The sequence below is a fragment of the Chlamydotis macqueenii genome, chromosome 3, assembly GCF_036417535.1.
Source record: "Chlamydotis macqueenii isolate bChlMac1 chromosome 3, bChlMac1.mat, whole genome shotgun sequence".
NCBI classification, from domain to species: domain Eukaryota; kingdom Metazoa; phylum Chordata; class Aves; order Otidiformes; family Otididae; genus Chlamydotis; species Chlamydotis macqueenii.
Window position 1 is genome coordinate 86,120,808 of NC_141558.1, and position 20,030 is coordinate 86,140,837.

Sequence of the window (20,030 nt, forward strand, 5' to 3'; positions counted from 1 at the left end):
CAAAAGCTACAATAATGTTTAAATATTAAAGACCTCTATGAAAATAAAATTAGAAAATGAACTTACTACTCAAAGGTTTAGACACTAGTGTGCAACTGAGGCCAAGGGTAAGAAGACAGAGTGGAGTGACAACTGGTCCCACACTGTCATTTATACTCAAAACAGAATATGGAGCCAAATGGAAAACAACATAGTTTTATATACTTACAGCTTTTTTCTGTAATTTATTAAAAACATATCTGAGTGAATCAACTCCTTCTGATTCTTCTTTTGTAACCTCAATTTCAAATGTATTTAAAATGGCATAAGCTTCCTAGATGAAAAAATAAAACCTTTGGAACAATGCATTTTAAGTTCATTTGCAGGAACACAGATCAAATTTGTAAGAAAGATGTTTTTAAAAAATCTGTTCATGTACTTTAACCATAAAATATTTATTTGGTTTTTTTTTAAATAAGAATGATGAATGAAGAACTAGGGAAGAAGAGAAAAAAAATACATTTTTTAAGATATCTTGGATAAAATGCTACAAAAATACAAACACAATAAATTTAATATTAAAAATATAAATAATTTTATCATTTCAATTATCTTTTTATTCCATGATCTACATTCCACCTGAATGAGTTTGATGAATTTTTCCTAACTCTGAATAATTATGCATGCTGAGCTAAACATTTTAAAATGTTTTCCCATATCACCTATAAAATATTTACTATATGTTTGCCAAACTATCAAATACCTGCATATGTATCTGTTACAGAATGTACCTTTCTTATCACTTGCTCTCATTTGCAATTTGTTTGCATATTTTCTGCTTTGTTATGCTTCTCATACACACATGACACTGTTTAAAAATAAGATCATCTTCATATTTTCTAGTTTCCCAACAGCTAGGCAAAAGATTTGCTAATGCAGACAAACAGCAGTGTGCTGTCAGTTGCTCCTTTGACCTACGACTTGTATTCTGTGTAGTTTGTGACAGCTGATAAACATGGTTGTTTATTCCATGCAGATATCTACACTTAGAATTCTCTCCTGTTCAGCTTCTGAGGGAGGTGTAGACTGAACTATTGAGATCGAAAGGGGCCTCCAGAGATTACCGAGTCCAAACCCCTTGCTCAGAGCACAGTCATCTAAATCAGGTTACCCAATCTGGTGGCCTTCTATGACAGAGTTACAGCACTGGTGGACAAGGGATGACATCATCTGCCTGGCCTTGTGCAAAGCATTTGATGCTGTCCTGCACAACACCCTTGTCTCTAAACTGGAGACACACAGATCTGATGGACAGACCACTTGGTGGACAAGGATTTGACTGGATGGTCTCACTCAAAAAGTGGTGGTAAATGGCTTGATGTCCAAGTGGAGACCGGTGACGAGTGGCATTTCTCAGGAGTCGGTACTGGGACTGGCCCCGTTTATCATCTTTGTCAGCAACAGGGACAGTAGGATAGAGCGCACCCTCAGCAAGTTTGCTGACAACACCAGGCTATGTGACACAGTTGACACACTGGACGGAAGGGATGGCATCCAGAGGGACCTTGACAGGCTGGAGAGGTGGGCCCATGCAAACCTCATGAAATTCAACCAGGCCAAGTGCAAGGTCCTGCACCTGGGTCATGGCAATTCCAAGCACAAATACAGGCTGGGCAGAGAATGGATCGAGAGCAGCCCTGAGGAGAAGGACTTGGAAGTGATGGTGGATGAAAAGCTCAACATGAGCCAGCAATGCACCCTTGCAGCCCAGAAAGCCAACCGCATCCCCGGTTGCATCAGAAGAATGTAGCAAGCAGGTCGAGGGATGTGATTCTTCCCCCTCTATTCTACTCTTGTGAGACCCCCACCTGGAGTTCTGCACCCAGGTTTGGAGCACCCAACATAAGAAGGACATAGACTTGTTGGAGACAGTCCAGAGGAGGGCCACGAAGACGATCAGAGGGCTGGAGCACCTCTCCTGTGAGGACAGGCTGACTGAGTTGCATCATTTCCTACACATGTAAAACCTAGCAAATAGACAGTGCTGAATTCAGTTCCTCCTGCTTGTTTTAAGATCTCTGAATTAGATGTCAGCCTGAAGACAGTCAAACTAAGAAATAACATTTAGGAGATCTGAATATTACTTTAAAAGTTGAAATTATTTTTCACAACCTTCCTTTACTTGTTTAACCTCTACCTCTTTTGGATCACAGAACCAGTTATATTTGCCTTCAAGTAGTCTCTGTACCATTTCTGGCTTACAAACCACTGCGTAAATTGCTAAGATAAAACCCACTTTCTTAACATAAAACTAGCAAAAGTGACAACAATCCACTGAAAATAATTTCTGTTATCATGTTAATAGAACAGTCTTCAGGAAATAAAATGTTACTATACAGCAATACAATATCTTCTCCAAAAGGTGGATAAAAATGTAAAACAAATGTGTTCCATTAAGAAGACTATTTCAGAGTGTGCTAATAAATACCAAGTACATATAAAATTTAATGAGCTGCTTCTAGCTTCTTTCTTATAAGGAAAACTAAAAGAATGCTGTAAGTTGCTGACAGGGTACCATGATGTGTGGCTCCAGGAACACATTCTAGTTATATTTAAAGGAGTTAGATGATCAGGATGATTGTTTGTAGATACAGAAAAGTTAAGAGGAGGATTAAGGCTAAGGGAAAAGCACACAGCAAAAGGGAGAATATTGCTCCCTTCTCTCATGCTCTCATCTACTTATTTCTGCATGTTGTCTCTTAGATTGTATTTATATTCTAATTTATTTAAGAGAGAAATTTTTTTTTCTGTTCTGCATTTATACAGTATCTAGCAAAGTAGCTAATACTGAGTCATAATTTATAATAAAAATAACAAAAAATATTACTTTGTTTCCCTTCTTCAGCCTAGATCCTTCAGGACAGTAAACTCATTGTTTGAGCTCTCAGTTTATCTTATGACTGTTATTATATAATATTTTAATCAAGAAAAGAATTAAAAGTCATCTTACTTCAATAGGTCCCAGAGTCATATCCATTTGTATGTTATTATCACGTATGACAGATAAAGCTTCCATTGCAAATCTGACGTCATCTAAGTCATGTAGAGGTCGAGACAATTTCTTTAAATATTCAGTTATGAATGACATCATGTCTGTCATTTTCTTTTTATATTCCTCATTTAAATAACGACAGAGGAGTGTCTTCCAAGCTTTGGCTTCAACTGCTAAAGCTGTTTTCAGTGGTCCTTATTTAAAAAAAAAAAACATTTTAGAAAAAAAAAAAATATTCGATCTACATTTTTTTTTTCTGTAAAAAAAACCCCACCTTATCACATATGGTTATTTAACAGCAATTAGGAAAACTAGACACCCCAAGGAGAAGGCAGCAAGAGGAATGGAGGGTTTTTTCAAGCCAGATTTCTCAGAAGGGTCTGAGTGAGTTCTGGCTGATCAGTCAGGGAGGTCTCTTCAGTAATTTCTATTCATGTTGTAAGCATTTATTTCAGACAATAAACCAAATAATATGACTATTATATTCATTATCTTACCATACATAAAAATATAAGAAAATGTCATACCTGTATGCAATTCAATTGGACCAAGAAGAATAATGGGTTTTAAATCTTCCATCTCTTGTTCAAACATAGCATAGTGAAGTATTTCTTCTTTAATTTCAGTCAGAGATGGACAGCTAGCCAAAAATTGCTGTGTGTAATTTAAAATGTCAATAAACAGATGTCCTTTTTAATAATTTTGGTAAAACAAGTGGCAACAGTTATTTGGGAATTACTGAAAATGTATACAAATATTATACCTGGTCTTAGCCTTCTGTAGCCTTGCTAACATAGTAAAATACATGTGATGAGGTGTTCATGTTTATTAATTTATCTGTCAGTAATTCTCAAGCTTTTTGGAAAATTCTGATAAAATTTAACACAGAAACTGATATCCAAGACATATTACATGCTTACCGGTTTTGTGAAAACAGGTGACAAAACAGATCAAAAAATACATGCCACTCACACGTACAGAAAGACTACAACATTAGCCCAATTATATGTGAAACAATCACAATAAAATACATTTTTTAAGTTGTTTCATGAGCAGAACTCAAGTGTAGAAAAGTTTTGTGATTCTGAAAAGTTGCATTTTAGAAATGTTGTGTAACAGGAGCCTGAATTTTGGCATCTCTATCTTCTGTCCACAGCACCTTATACTTCTAAAAGTCCTGCAGAATGTCACTAGCTATTTCTCTTATAGAATCCATAGCAGAAGACAGGAGCACAACTAATTGAGAAATATCTTCATATTCATTCAATATGCCTACATTGAATAAGCAAGTAATAAATGCTGAAAGCTGTTTCCCACTTCTATTTCTTTGTCTGAAAGTACCCAGACAGGCAGTGGAAAGGTTAGTATAGTGCTAAAGAAAGCATGTAGAAACTAGGGCATTTGCATATAACACTTTAATGCTTTATTATCGAAGCTTTCTCTGTAGCAGTCTCCTTTTCTTCAGTAGTAACTAGATCAAACTAATAATATTTATTACTTAAACTTTTAATTTTTCCTTAAACTTTTAATTTTTACTTAAGATTTTAATAGACTAACAGCAAATTCTCAGATCTGCATGCAAAGTGGGGTTTTTTAGCCCACAGAAACAGCACAACTTGCATTGTGACACTCAAAAGACACCAGCGCTCCTGTAGTAAACAAGGTGATGCAATACTCACAGATCTATGAAAAATATAGTCTATTAAATAGAAAAGATAAAAATAGAACACTCAATTAACCCAAGGTTAAATAAAGTAGATACAGAAGCCAACTTTCTTCTACTGAACCTCTACATTCAAACTCTACAATAAAACTCTATTGTAGAAGGAAGCGTGAAATACTCTGAAGCAGAAGTCCCAGAGATCTCCAGTTCCTGAAAATTTTTTCTTGCTGTAGTATACCCAAACAACCAAGAACTGAATAGAGGATTCTTCTTGGAGTAGAGAATGCAGAACTCACCTCCTAAATAACTACAGGAAGGGTAGTGAATATAAATGTGTATTAAACTCAAAGTAAATGCTTTCCACAGAGAAGAGTGCACAATTATCAGCACTGATGCTGTGGGAATTTCTAGGACTTGTGGTATGCATTATGTCAGACTAGGGTAGTTTCTCATGCCCTAAAATCCAGAGTTCGACAAACAAAAATTACAGCAATTAATAAATTAGGACCAATTTATCAGTATCTAGAATGGCACAGAAGCAGGAAAAGACAAACCACAACACAAAAATTAGACAGTATGCTATTACTTCTGCTTAGGAAATATACTGTTATTACTAGTGAAAGACAAAACAAGAATTTCAGCTGTTAATGTGTTTTATACATCTTTTTCCTTGATTTTTTTCTCAATGTTTTCTTATTTCAAAAGATAATATTAATGAAGAACAGTCCTGTAGGCGATCATCATTAAACTCACCTGAATTTTGGCATCTCTGTCTTCTATCCACAGCACCTTATACTTCTGAAAGTCCTGCAAAATGTCACTAGCTACTTCTCTTATAGAATCCATAGAAGAAGAGAGGAGTACAACTAATTGAGAAATGTCTTCATGTTCTGCAACGCCCGAGTAAAAATTTCTTAGCTTTCTGACAAGCACAATATCTTCACCTCCTTCTGTAAAATAAAATTACATGCAAATGAATGAACCATTAAAAGCCGGTTAGAATTCTCTTCTAAACCTATGCATGCCAAGTTAAGCAATGATGCTCTTCAGTAAGGCTGAATATCCTTCTTCAAATGTCTGTCTAACTGCTTACTATGAAAGTACCTGTCTAACTGCTTACTATGAAAGTACCAAGTGCTAGTTCAGGCCAGGCTCTATACAGCTAAAGCAAATTCAATCTAGAGTAAATGTTACTAGATGGAAAGAAAAATAGCCTTCTTAATTCACAAATTCAATTTTTTCCACTGTAATTTAATTGTAATTAGAACACAACAATGCCTCAAGCATTTTGTGTTATTTTACATATTTTTTTAAATTCATATAATTAAAGGTTTTTAATTGTAATCTAATTGCTAGACTTTGCCAAGTCACATATTAATGAGTGCAGAAATAAAGTCTGTAAATGTTTTGGAGCTGCACTTGTCTTACAAACTGCTGGTATCAAAGTCCTTTGAGTCTTGTCTGAAAGAGGTTAGAACTGAACAAAGAGGAAAAGAAAAAAAAAAAAAAAAAAAAAAAAGAGAAAGGACAATCTAGACATATTCCTAAACCTCTTGCCTCCGCATGCGCTTTCAAAGGCAGTTTAGACACCGGTAGCTGCTGCTTCAGTTACAACGTTGATGTTGAAACAGGAGCCCTGTCTCCTTTAAGAACTACAAGTAAGCTCAAATAGAAGGAAAATAAAATGCAATTTATCATGTGCCTCCTTCATCTTTGAGAAATTGCTGAGACAATCAGGGTCCATATAGCTACTGATATCCCTGAGATCCAATGAGCCTCTTCTGTCATAACGCGTGAGTATTTTGAAGCAGATTTAAGAGAATAGAGAAGAAAAATCCACTCTTCCCACCACGCACATTATTTAATGGGTGTGGAGGCAGGGGATTTAATGCAAATACAAGTTCTTTTTTTAGTTTGAAGACTTTTTCAGGGATCAGGTCACTGGAAACAGAGTCTCAGATTGATTCATCCCTGCCAGTGTACTCCACAGATCTCATCGGCCAAACGTTAACAGATGCCCCCAGGTGTTGCTGATGAGTAGTTTAAAGGTGATGAAACTGGTTATGTGCTGATGTTGTACTTTGACACAGCAAAGGAAAAGGCTACAATTGTCTGAGTTTAAAAATCATACAAAGCCCTTCAGTAGAAGAATAAAGTCCCAGAAGAAATCACAATGAAGATACAACTGTATCGCAGATCACTGGCTCAGCCAAGCAGCTAAAAGAACCTGATGGTAAAAATATATTTGGGCTTTTGTGGATGCTTGCAAAGCACATGGAAAGATGCTTAGAAACAAGATAAAGGAAAAAAAAGTATCTGACTAAAATGGATACAGGTCTATTTACCACCTGAATATTCACATGAGCAAACACCTGAAGTTTTCTATAATCCATTCTAGGAATGTAGTCAGCGATTAAAATCTTTAATGAAAAATAATTACTAAACTAGCTCTTGTTCTATCTCAATATTCCAATGAGAGCTTGTCTATAAACATTGTTTATGGTTTCAACTGTATTGTTACAGATACATTACACAGTAAGTAGGTTAAAAGGTAAATTAACAAGCTTACTTTGCCTCAAATTGAATAGGAGATTCAGAATCTAGTAATTTTTCTAAGACTTTTTTTCTTATTGCTTCTCAGAGTGCTAACACTTATGTAAGCCTGAAATGCTATTTCTGAAAAATACAGCTAATCAAACATAAATAAACCCAACACACTAATTCAAAATAATCCACTGTCAGCCTGTCTGAAGAAAAGTGAGCTTATTCACAAGTATTTATATATGTAATTTTTATTAAAGTAAAAAGTTGAAATAAGAAAAAAAAAACACACCACACTTACTTTTGCCTTTTTTGGCTATTCTTCCTGGTGATCCAAAGCCTGATGAAGACACCTGCTGTGTGCTTGCTTCTGCTTTTAAACTAGATTTTTGCAAGTGTCTTTGTCCCCACTGAGCAACTCCACGACTTACTTCCAGTACTAACTGAATCACACGATTGATGGCTTGCTGTATATCATCTAAACTGGGAACCATTACCTATTTAAAACAGTTGAAATATTGTTTAAATAAATGCAACTGATATCGTCATTTTCTAAGACCTCAGTTTTACTGCATTCATAGTGAATTGCAGAACTTGCCCCAGAAGAGAAGTTGGAAAATGTAACTTTAACAGTTTGTCTGGCTCAGTAAAAATTCTACGCTTTCACAGACCTTATATATCATGTGTACACACACACAAGGTGAATGTACAACAGAATGCCAATATGAATGCTGGTTCAATGTCAAAGGAATATCACCTTAAAACAGAACATTCTTTCATTATAACTTCAGGAATATAAAACTTTGAATATTTATAAGGAACTTGGATAATACTAAGTTACCTTTCCATATATAAAATCAAACATCATACATATTGTCGACACAGAGTTATCTTACTCTACAAAAGGAAAACAAATGTATGCATTAGTTCTTTGCAATCAAGCTGCCTTTTTGTTCTCAGCACATACACAGAAGTCCACAGCTCTTTTCCTGGTTTTTAATCTTCTCATTTTTATTCAGTGTTCATCCTTCTGGTTATCTTACTTTCTATTGAGATGACTAAAGCCAAACTGAGCAAAGACAATGTTCATTATTTTTATTCAACAAAGGATTTAAGTCACACAAGGAACAAAACAATTAAAATAAAAAACAAACATGAAAAATCTATTCCAGCAATGCAACTGTCACATGTGAAGAACTGTAATCATCCTGCAAAGTACACTGACGAACAGATTGCAATATAATTGCTGAAACACACACAAACAATAAAAGGCCAGGTTCTGCAAGTACCACTAAGACAGAAACCAGGAACGCTGTGACAGCGAGCACATTCCATCAGTGCTCTCAGTGCAGTGCAAGGCCTGAGCAACTATTCTTCTTTAGAATAGATGTCGGTTCTATAGAAGTATGCTCACATCCTGCACTTGGGCAAATGCAGAGATAACTATATGACAGTGTATTTTACCTTACTTGCATGACACATAACTTACCACATTGGGAATAGCAAGGTGTACTTCCGCTTTTAGAAAAGAAGTAACCTCTTCAGATTCGCTTGGATGAACAGAAAACTTTGTTCTCCCAAATGTAGTTTTGCTGAAAATAATTTTGAAAAATGTCACAAATACTTCACCATTAAGCCCCTTCAAATTATCTTAGAAATACAATTTTGAGCTACCTTTTCTGGACAAACCCTCAGGGAGAATTTTCACATTAAGTTATGAACTACTTGACAAAACTTACAGTAGCTTCTTCTTTAAAGGGTAAAGATAATAGTCAGTGCTCCATCATTCAGACAAAGGCTACCTTGCATCCAGTCATTGCTTTCAGAATTTTTTATCCAGAATATTTTCTAATTCTGGATTTTAATCTCTCAATTTAAGAACGATAGAACTCTGACAGCCCTTTGAGTAAGGCATAAGAAGGTTTTACCAACCATTTCACGCAACAGCCTATCAAGAGTAAAAGTTGCCTCATTACATTTTAGATAAATATTCAACAGAACAGAAAAAAGAAAGTTTCAAAAATGACAAGCTAGTGCAAAATGATAAATACATTACCTGAACCCATTCAAAACTAAAACCAAAGTTCAAAGTACGATTTCTACATGCTATGACATGCATGACATCGTGGCCAAATAAGGGAGGATTCAACAATATGATACCATAGACAAATATAAAGGACAGACCCAAATAAACTCCTATTGACTTCAATCAGATCATTTCTATGAAAGATGTCCTCAGAAAAAGAAAAGAGTAATTCAAGCTTCAACACACATTAGTGACAAAACACCGTCAACTTTACCTGCTTAAAATAAATTCACTTAATAGAACTCTAAGTAGGCTTTTCAATATATAATATAGTATACTGAAGCAATTCTGTCTCTAAAGTGTATGCCTGTTTGAGCAGAGAGGGATCTACAGAAATTACACTGAATATAGGAGAATGACAAAATCATATGGATCCTGCCATTATTATATAGAATTCATAGAGTGCATAGATGATCTTTAACTCAGGGGAAACAACTCTGAGTGCATAGTCATGCTGCAGAAATAATCTGAAATGAGATGAACATATGGGCACACTGCCATACATGACCTAGAAAGGTCATTTAAGCTCTAGTCATTTGTGTTGGACAGTAATTGTACTAAAAGCATCTGAAAAGCAATTCCAAGGAAACCTCTCCAGGTTTTGCTTGAGCTAAAAGGGCCAAGAGGTCTGGAACTGTTTGACTAATGATACATGTGCATGTATCACTAGGTGTTTGAATGTATATTTGTATTATTACATTAACAGAGAAATAACTTTGTTCTGGTAATAATATCAAAGGAATCTTCCATTTGCAACTTACTTTGAAACAAATACTCTTTTTTTAAGACTATCCAAAGTCAGTCGGGTGGCTTTCTGGAGGCTCTCTAGCAGCCGGTGACTGAAACAGGCAACCATCTCTTTACATTTCTGTAATAAATAAAACACATTATTTAGCATTGTATTCAGACAGGAACCTGAAGATTATTTCAAAAGGTTTTAAGTCAAATATATTAGTTCTAGTCTGAAGGAATTAATGCTGTAAGCCGCATGAGAAACACAAGGGGACAAGTTGGGAGAAAAATAGCTTGTAAGTAAATAAGTAAAATCTGCATGAAAAAGAGAATATTGCATCTGAGGAAACTCAATTTGTCTTATTCAGAGACAGAATACTGAGATCTGGCTGAAGTCTCATACACATTCAGAAAAGATCTCCGTATTAAATAAAAAAAAAAAATCATCATGAATTACCCAAGAATACTGGTGCATAAGTACCCTTCTCAAACAAGAGACAAATACAGTAAAATCTGACTGTAGTGGATTAAGAACATGAAAATACAGCAACACGTAATGATCACTAGCACAAAACAACAGAATGCAGCCTTGTAACATTGTTGCATTTGTGCTTGCAAATTTGTGAGTCTTTGTTCTCCATTTCTCTTCCCTTCTCTGCCGAATACGAAGAGAAAGGATGAATGTTACTGTCCACCCAATAAGGAAAGTCTATGTTACAGCTTAGGTATAATATTCTCTCCAGACCTTTACACTTACCAGTCACATCTTGAGAATTTGTTTAATAACTGGAATAACATGGACTATACTTTTGAAAGCTAAAATATATCTTAAACTCACTTGCTAGGGAAACTATTTCACCATTTTCACATGATGTATGATATTCTCTGTGTGATGTGTTTCTGAAACACAGATACTCAGCTACCAAAACTCAAGATACTGTTTAATAAACTGATTGGCCTGAAAAAAAATCCCTTCTTATCACAAAATACCTTTTTAAACTCTTCTTCTTTATCTTTGTCTTTGCTACTATCACCATGAAGAGCTGCAGAAGTATTATTTTCTCTCTCCTCTTCAATATTTCCAAATACTACATGTTTTTCTTTTACTGTAAATTTAAAAAATACGCAATTTTTGTTAACTGAACATTGTGTTCTTCTTTGAAGCATGCTGTCCCCTTCTCTTTACAGGCAAAACAATATTGCTTTTTATTTTAGTAGTACCTGGATCAGCTAATTGGTTTTATTACACATCATTTTTTTCACACCAGGAATCTGCTTAAGAGCTCAGGCTGTATGCCTCAGCCTAACAAGCACAATGCACTACAAATATGTTATTAAAGATAGGCAGGTAGATATGGATGCATCAGCTGGAAACAGTAAAAAAAAAAACCAATATGAACAATTTAACAAAATACAGAGACCTGTATTATGTCTTTGTATTTGAAAATACCTTTTAATCAGGTTTTTCTGGTTGCATTGTATTGATCTATCTGGAGTATTAACATTGACTATGCCTCTATACCTGGAGGGAACTGAACCCCCAAGGAAAAGGAGCTCCATTACTGCTTAAGCCTCAAAATACATTTTTCTTAAAAACAGAATATTTTTCTCCAACAAAAAACTTTTTCTCCTATAATGGTACAAGATCTCCTAAAATATTTGTAACACACCCCAGAGCACTGGGAACTGTTGATAGTCAATCAACTGTACTAATTTAAACTGGCCAGCCAGTAAAGCACTGATGTTTGAGATACAATTCTACTGTGGCAGAAAAGTTACAAAGAGAAGGACAGTACCAAATACCTGAGGTAGCTGAGAAGAGAGGAACACTGTATTTCACTTACAGAGAGGAGGTGGGGAAAAAAAAAATATAATGAGTGACTAAGATAAATGGAACAGTAATGTTCTTCCTCTAGAGCAAATACCTTCATAATTTAAATCGAAGGATAGAGTTTAATTCAGAAACCCCATCAATACTGAATTACCTCTGCATTCATAGGCTAGTGGTTTAGTTTAACAGTGGTAAATGAAGGCACAACTTGGACACAGATTAAAAAGTAGTGGGAGGGAGAAGCTGGAAAAAAATTAGCTAAAACTATTCAATTTTGATACGTACTAGCTGAATCTACAGAATTAGGGACAGAAATCTTTATTTAAATAATCAACATTATCTACCTGGTAATACATGTTTTTCTGAAGTTTTCTCAGAACGTTTAATTTCATAATTCTTTTCAAATATAGATATTAGTTCTTGAACAGCATCTTCAATGCACATGCTTTTGTGGTTCAGTAACTCAGCACATTCTTTAGTGTAAGTCTGTTAAATAAAAATATCAATGAATTATCTTAGTATCACATTATTACTGTTCCTCTTCATGGAGAGCCAAAACATTTTCTCTGAATACTGCATTCTTCAGACTATTTCAATTAAACGATAACATTTTAAAAAGAAAACTGAGAAACTAAAATCTTTATTCAAAACTATAAAAAACCTCTGCTATATTATCACTATATTTTTAATGCTTTTTAAAAAAATTCCATTTTTGAAATACAATGGTGTTTTCAAGGGCCAGAAGAAAACCCTGAATATTGAATGGAGGTCACAGTCTGAAGCTGAAATTACCCATATACTCTTTCAACTATCCTTAACAATTTTATTTACTTGCACTAATTAACTAACTTAATACAGTTTTAGCCTCATCTGGCATCAAGAAAACTTTTAAATTCTCAAATATACTTGTTGGAAAGTGGCTTTTTGCCTTCTCCTTTTAAAAAATAGTTTGCAAAAAATAAGGGAAAAAAGGTGCATATGTCTATCTTCATATAAAAATAATCTCATCTAATTGTAAAGCAGTTAAATAAGTAAAAATTATCTATGAAATACTACAGTTTCAGTATCTCAAATATCTAAGAATCAATTTATCTTCATATAGTATATTTTAACTAAAATATTTTAATTTTAAAAACTCTGTATTTCTACAGTCAGTATAATTCTTTCCTAGTTTTATATTAATTTACTAAAACATTGTTTCTAACATGCTCAAGAATTCAAGTTTGAAGATGTAAAGTGCACACACCTCATTGCAAGTCAACATATTCTTTACTTTGATGGGACCATCTTCTGGTAAGACAACTAAAAGAGTATTTGATATTTCTTCTAATATTAAATCAATTTGCACTTCACTGAAATCATTAACCTAAAAAGAGAAAATTGCATTAATACTGTACATTTATATTTAAAGCAGAATATATTCTATTTTAGAGAGTTCTAACGGTATACAATGTTTTACAGAAAAATAAAAATTGTATCTTTTTACTCAGTAAAAATGCAAGAACTTTACACAGTAGAAAATCCTCTAAGAAAGTCAATCCTAACAGAAAAAAATCCTAGGAGAAAAGCATCAATATAGAAGACCTCCACATGAGAGAAGTAGAGAAAAAAGGAAGCACAGCAATGCCTCATGAGTTATGGTGACTTAGAGGATATTTACAATGACTAAGTATAGTCTGCTTTTATTGTGAATTATCCTCTATTATCTACAGAGGGAATTTAGGGAGACAAGTACCCTACAAAAAATTCAGCCTTTGTTAACGTGTTCCATTGCAGACAATTAGAAATATGAGCAATGAAAGAATAGATGTAAGTCTGGAAATTATACAGTTACCATTGCCACAGAAAACATGAACTTGATTGCTAAGACTATGTATTTAAATTCTGCACAGTGTGATAATACAATTCTAAAAAGATTAGTAGTGTAGACAAGTGCATTTCAGGCACTCTTCAAAAATTTTATAATTCTTAAGTATCTGCTGGTTCCATGTTGGGAAACTGAGACATATGAATCCTTAAGAAAGTGAAATCTTTAGAGGAATTTGGTATTTCCACCTACTTCTTCACATATTTCTGGTTATCAGCATCATATTTTAAAATTCACTGTATAAGTAAAATTAATTCAGACAGTATAAGCCAAGACTACTTCTACATCGTAACAGTAATGATGTAATTTTTTAATGAGCTTCTCTTGACAGCTCAAGGAGATGTCTACTCTTGGATTAATGAGTGACAATGGAATTATCTTCTATGAATGCAGAACTTCATCAGAAAGTGCTCTCAAGACTAAGAGTAGCTTCTTTAAACTTGTTTTTCTTCTGTCTTGAAAGCTTAGGAATTGATGGAATAGAAGAGAATTCTTGCTTCATGATGTTATCCATGATAGACTCCTGAAGAATCCTTGCTGGTTTAACAGCAGATTTAGGCAGACAGGCAGTAATACTAAGTCAGATCCCAGATCATTACAGTTATGCAGGATATACTGCTGCCAGATTAAATAAAACAGAGTAACAAAACAATCTATGTTAACATAAGATTATCAGATTCTTGTTCATGATGATACTGGCCACAATTCTAGTTGTAAGGCAAGGGAGGTGCCTCTGTAACTTGCTTGATGGTTTAAACTTCAGCCCTTCTTTTACTCAACACAGCTTTAAATGGGTTTTTTATTCTAAATTACAGCATTATTAGCATTCAGTTAATATATTGAGGTGGCTTTGTCACAGCAGAATCCAAATAAAATTTACTTCTGTCCAATTTTTAATTTTTTACCTGAAATATTCTGCATTTGTGATATCCCATCTTGTTTGTCACAATATCACTCATGCTTCTGTTTTACATCACTTTTTCCCTATTTGTCTACAATATCTCCTCCACAGAAATCAAGGGTCTAACCAAGTTTACATCTTTTTGTACTGATACGGGAGAGGTAAGAAAGTCAGAAATGTACACAACCTACATATTTAAGAACATAGAGTGCATCTACAAAAGACATGGTTATTTCAGATATAGAATCATAGAACCATCAGGGTTGGAAAGGACCTTTAAAGGTCATCTAGTCCAACCCCCCTGCAAGGAGCAGGGACATCTCCAACTAGATCAGGCTGCTCAGTGCCCCATCCAGCGTGGCCTTGAATGTTTCCAGGGATGGGGCATCCACCACCTGTCTGGGCAACCTCTTCCAGCATTCTACCATCCTCATTGTAAAATTTCTTTTCATAATATCTAATCTAAATCTACCTCCCTCTATTTTAAAACCACAACCCCTTGCCCTGTCACAACAGGCCCTACTGAACAGTCTCTTCCTGTCTTTCCTGTAGGCCCCCTTTAGGTACTGGAAGGCTATAAGGTCTCTTTGGAGTCTTCTCTTCTTTAGGCTGAACAGCCCCAACTCTCTCAGCCTGTCCTCATAGGAGAGGTGCTCCAGCCCTCTTATCATCTTCGTGGCCCTCCTCTGGACCCTCTCCAACTGGTCCATGTCCTTCTTATGTTGGAGGCTCCAGAACTGGACACAGTACTCCAGGTGGGGTCTCACCAGGGCAGAGTAGAGGGGCAGAATCCCCTCCCTCAACCCGCTGGCCACGCTCCTCTTGATGCAGCTCAGGATGTGGTTGGCTTTCTGAGCTGCAAGGGTAAATTGTTGTCTGGCTCATGTTGAGCTTCTCACCCACCATCACTCCCAACTCCTTCTCCTCAGGGCTGCTCTTGATCCATTCTCCGCCCAGCCTGTATTTGTGCTTGGGATTGCCCCAATCCACGTTATACTCAGGCTCAGAGAACTGTTACTTTCTTACACAGCCAATCTTTTTTGCATTTTTTGGTTTCAGAAGCAAACAGAGCACTTGATCATAATCATGATTTTCTGCCAGATAGAAAAGGAAGAGGATATACGCACCAGTGACTAAATCTATCACAGGAGACACAATTTACGATATTGATAGGAGTGATCATAGCCATATAGTTCAACTGTCAAGCCAGAAGGATGATCTGACTATCAGGGTAAAGTCTTGAGAAGAAGAACCAATACAAGTCCTCAAGCATGTAAAAGGAATCAAAAGAATTCAGAAATAATGTGGCAAACACTAAGAAAGGAAAAAGGCACAGACTCAGCACGCAGAGAACCATGAGGGAAAACCATGGTCTCCTTCATTATTTTATGAACTGCACAAAGAGGAAACAGTTTCACAGCATGCCTGCTATAAATACAGTTAATGCTAAAAAGTTCTCCACTAGACAGTGTTTACATGGAGGTATGTTGCATGCAACTGCACTCATGGACAAGCACTCAAAAAGAAGCAGAGGTTGACTGAAAATCAGAGTGGTAGTCACAGAATCTGAGGACAACAAGTGGAAATATATTCTACTGAATATAGAATGGAAGCAAAAATCAAAGATTTGAGGGTAATAATGGGAGAGAATCATTGACTACATAATTCTTCAAAATAATAACATACTTTAATAAATAAACAAAATTTCTATGTATTTCAAGCAGTACAAAAATACGTACAGATTAATTTCCAATATGAAGAGCAGTGTATTGGAAATAATTTCTCTAAACTGTCATTTCATTTATACAGTGATCAGATGTATACCTTTTTCAAAAATTGTTTAAATATATACAGAACTTGATCAGCTTCTTGAAAGAAACTTTCCAGTGTCACAGATGACCAAGTCAATGTGGTAAGTCCTTGCCTCAACACAGCTTCCATCTAAGCACAAAAATATAATTTCATAGATAAAAACAAAGAAGCATAATCTAAACCAAATGTCATTATTATTAGAATCACTAATGTAACTGATGAATGAAAAAGTTGTGTCAAAGTTTTGCAAGAAAGGTTACAAGTTTTCGAGGAAAATATCAAATAACTTTACGCAATATGAGGGCAGGGGAGGGTAGCGCATACTATAGGCTCCGTACACATCTGTCAAGCGTACATACTCAGCAAAGATCTCCCCCTTCCTGCTCTCCTGGGTAGTGTCTTTTAGTAGTTCCCACTACTTTCTAAAATTAAAATCAAGTCCACTGTTGATCTTACAGTTTGTCCTTTTACATATATCTTGACCATCCTCAACAGCATAATTACCTGTCTTTCAACCTCATGTATCTATCTAATGACATTTTTCATTCATCCCTTTTTGAACCACACTGATCCTCTCCAAATGTTGACACAGTCTCAATGCTAACTTTAAAAGTCCTCTCTTCCTTACTATTTCTGTTACTGAAATCTTGGTTCTCCGTAGTCTTGTTTCATCAAACATTCATTTGTCACCACCAAGATGCTCAGCATGTAGCTGAAATTGGCTCTTTTCCCTGTTACTGGGTAATCCACACCAAGGTCCTTCCTTCACTGCAGATTCTGTACCTTCGAAGGAGATGGGACTCCGAGGAACAGGAAATCTTATACTACCACCAGGCTTGGAAAATCAACCTTTCCAGACTCTCACAGAGCTCTCCTGAAATTTTTGCCTAGCACTCCAAAACTTTTCAGTGAGTTACCAGTATACAGCCACCACAATTTTAAATTTTGCCATTCCCATCATCCTTGAAGTGACAGAAATTTATTTTTGCTTAATTGCTGAGAAACTTTGAACTAATTCTACTCATATTTAATTAATTGCCACCTATCATAGCTGCTCTTTCATCTTGACATTTACTAAGTCACTGCCTGGACTTCATGCATTCTCTTAATCTTAATGCCTCTCTTTGCTATGTCTATATCACAGATAAAACAACAAATTCAGCTCAAATAGACACACAGCTATTTGAAAATACAGACATTACTATCCCCTTGGAATATTTATTTTGGGGGAATATATTTAACTTCACAAAGCTGGGATGGTACTGTTACTGGTAACCAACACAGCCAATCTAGAAACAGTTTAAGGCTTCACATGAGTTGCTGTCAACTTATGGCACCGGTGTAGCCATTGGTTAGATTGGTTCATTCCATCTTTGGATTTGTGCATTCCTCTGTTCTTCCTATACACCAAAGACTTCTCTCCCTTTCTCAAAAAACACTTCCATCTTCTATTGTTTGCACAATATTCATCCTTCTCTTTTGCAGGTTGTTTCCTCTAAAATACAGAGGTTTAGGATTCTCTCTAATATATAATTATGCTTACAGTAGTACCACTGAAGCAAAGACCACCATCACTTTCTCTCTTTGTCTTTTATTATTTAACTCTTAAGAGCTAGGATAAGTTTTTTGTTTCTCACACTTCGGCACGTCAGCTATGTAGTTACACAAACTTGTGTAAACTCTGCAACCTTCTGGTGTTTTTACAATCGAACAGGGAAGAGATACTTAGAACTACCACATATGTACACTTGCAAGTGTCTGGCAAAATAAAATGTCTTTTAGGATAGACATTCTGCATCTCCAATAAAATAGTACCTTTAGTTTAGCACATAACCTTTCTACATCACTGAAGAGACTGACTGAATTCACAAGGCTAATAATTCTCTCCAAGACGAGGATCATGACATTCAGTATTTCAGCTAAATGAAATGCACAACTTCCCATGAAAACCTCTAAAACTGAAGTAAGTGATAATTTACTTTCATATCAAAGACAGAGATCTGTGTAGATAAATAGACCCACAAAGTCCATATTCTTTGTTCTACTGGGTTTATGTTTCACAGACACTAAGATTATTTTATTGCAATATACATTACTTGAGTACTATATGAGGAATGAAAAGAACAAATTTTTGGTCTTAAAGGTTTTGGTAAAATTCATTAAGTTCACAACATGCAGATCCAACTAAATACTTTAAAATTATAAACTATTATTAAGTTATTCTAACTTCTGAAGTATACTGAAGTGCATTTAGCAACACCAACCTTTTTCATTTTTGGTGCCATTAGATTTACAAAAATCACTGGTGTTTCTTGACACAAATCTTCATAATATTGGAGAAGATCCTGTTAATTATTAGAAAGAGTAGTATCAAGAATATTTTAAGTGCTTTCCTTACTGAACAACCTGTTAGACAATCAAATAATCAGAAAAAAAAAATATGGAAAGCAGTACAAGACTACATTTGAAAAACAAGTGTAGAATTTTGTACAGACATTACATACCTACGTACATCACTTCTGTAATGTAATGAATCCGTATCATGCTACACAAGGAAGAATAAAAGCAGTCTTCATGCAATGCATTCCTAGTCTTTATGCACAAAGACAGAGAAAGTATTAACTTTCTCTAGAGCTAAAGACAGATTGAGCTTTAGTGAGTGTAACTTGCAATACCCTCTTGAAACTGAGTATCATATGCTTTATGTAATTAAAGTCACATACAAACTCAGTTTTAAATCATCCTCTTGTCTTATGCCTTACACACACAAATCTTGTGTGGTACGCCTCATCCCAAGATACAAGCTTCTCTAAACACTATTAACATTAGCAAATACTACAACAAGTATCAGAAATCTGACTTCTCTGGTAGGTAACCTGCTCAATTCTTGATGTTTTTGTGGCTCACCATATTTTTCAATACAGAAAAATTCCAATCTTTGCTTCTCAAAAACTCTGTAAAACTGCATTTTTCTGATTTTCAGAGAATGACTATATTTTGGATAGCTCTAATTGTTTCATCATCAGAATATATTTAACAAGCCATGGGGTATGAGAAATAAATATGCTTATATTTAAGTACATACTAGCCCATACAGCAGTTAGTAGAGGTTTTTCAAACGAGATTGTCTATGTTCACCTGTACATTCCACAAATATACCTTAAACTACCTGATACCTAGCTTTAATCTTTATTTAACAATAGAAAAAAAATCTATGGTTAATCAGATGTTTTGTCTTATTTTTTAAACAGTAATTATGATAGTTTTTAAGTTTACCTCTAAACGCAACTTGTTTGACTTCAGGTTATTTTCTATTTTTACTATCTTTTTTGCTTGCTCTGGTACTTCCAGACCCAACTTGATCATACATTTGGTCTCTCGCACAATCTCTGGAATCTGGGGATCAAAATTAACCAGGAACTTCCCAGTTTTAGGATGACGTGCAAATATTGTAGCTTGTAAGGCTGTAAAGACATTTTTATATCAGTTTCTAAGACAAACATTTTTTTCTGTTACATAAATTATTATGGTAAACAGATTTCTAATATTACTACATAGTGATTAAA

The 20,030-nt window shown here is 35.1% G+C and overlaps 1 protein-coding gene across 2 annotated transcripts in view; it reads right to left on the bottom strand.

The window, feature by feature from the left end:
* The window catches only part of DNAH8 (dynein axonemal heavy chain 8), a 147,300-nt gene that overhangs the window by 105,589 nt on the left and 21,681 nt on the right, over positions 1-20,030 (bottom strand). The window contains exons 17-30 of one of the 2 annotated variants that reach the window (XM_086743429.1): positions 19,741-19,928; positions 18,729-18,809; positions 16,477-16,593; positions 13,131-13,250; positions 12,229-12,370; positions 11,044-11,153; positions 10,083-10,189; positions 9,420-9,428; positions 8,725-8,809; positions 7,537-7,732; positions 5,448-5,644; positions 3,559-3,685; positions 2,990-3,225; positions 209-313 (exon numbers count right to left, since the gene is read on the bottom strand). In XM_086743429.1, coding sequence (XP_086599555.1) covers positions 209-313; positions 2,990-3,225; positions 3,559-3,685; positions 5,448-5,644; positions 7,537-7,732; positions 8,725-8,809; positions 9,420-9,428; positions 10,083-10,189; positions 11,044-11,153; positions 12,229-12,370; positions 13,131-13,250; positions 16,477-16,593; positions 18,729-18,809; positions 19,741-19,928 — 1,820 coding nt within the window. Of the gene's footprint in view, positions 1-208; positions 314-2,989; positions 3,226-3,558; positions 3,686-5,447; positions 5,645-7,536; positions 7,733-8,724; positions 8,828-9,419; positions 9,429-10,082; positions 10,190-11,043; positions 11,160-12,228; positions 12,371-13,130; positions 13,251-16,476; positions 16,594-18,728; positions 18,810-19,740; positions 19,929-20,030 lie in introns of both variants that reach the window. The other variant, XM_086743430.1, reaches the window with a different exon arrangement.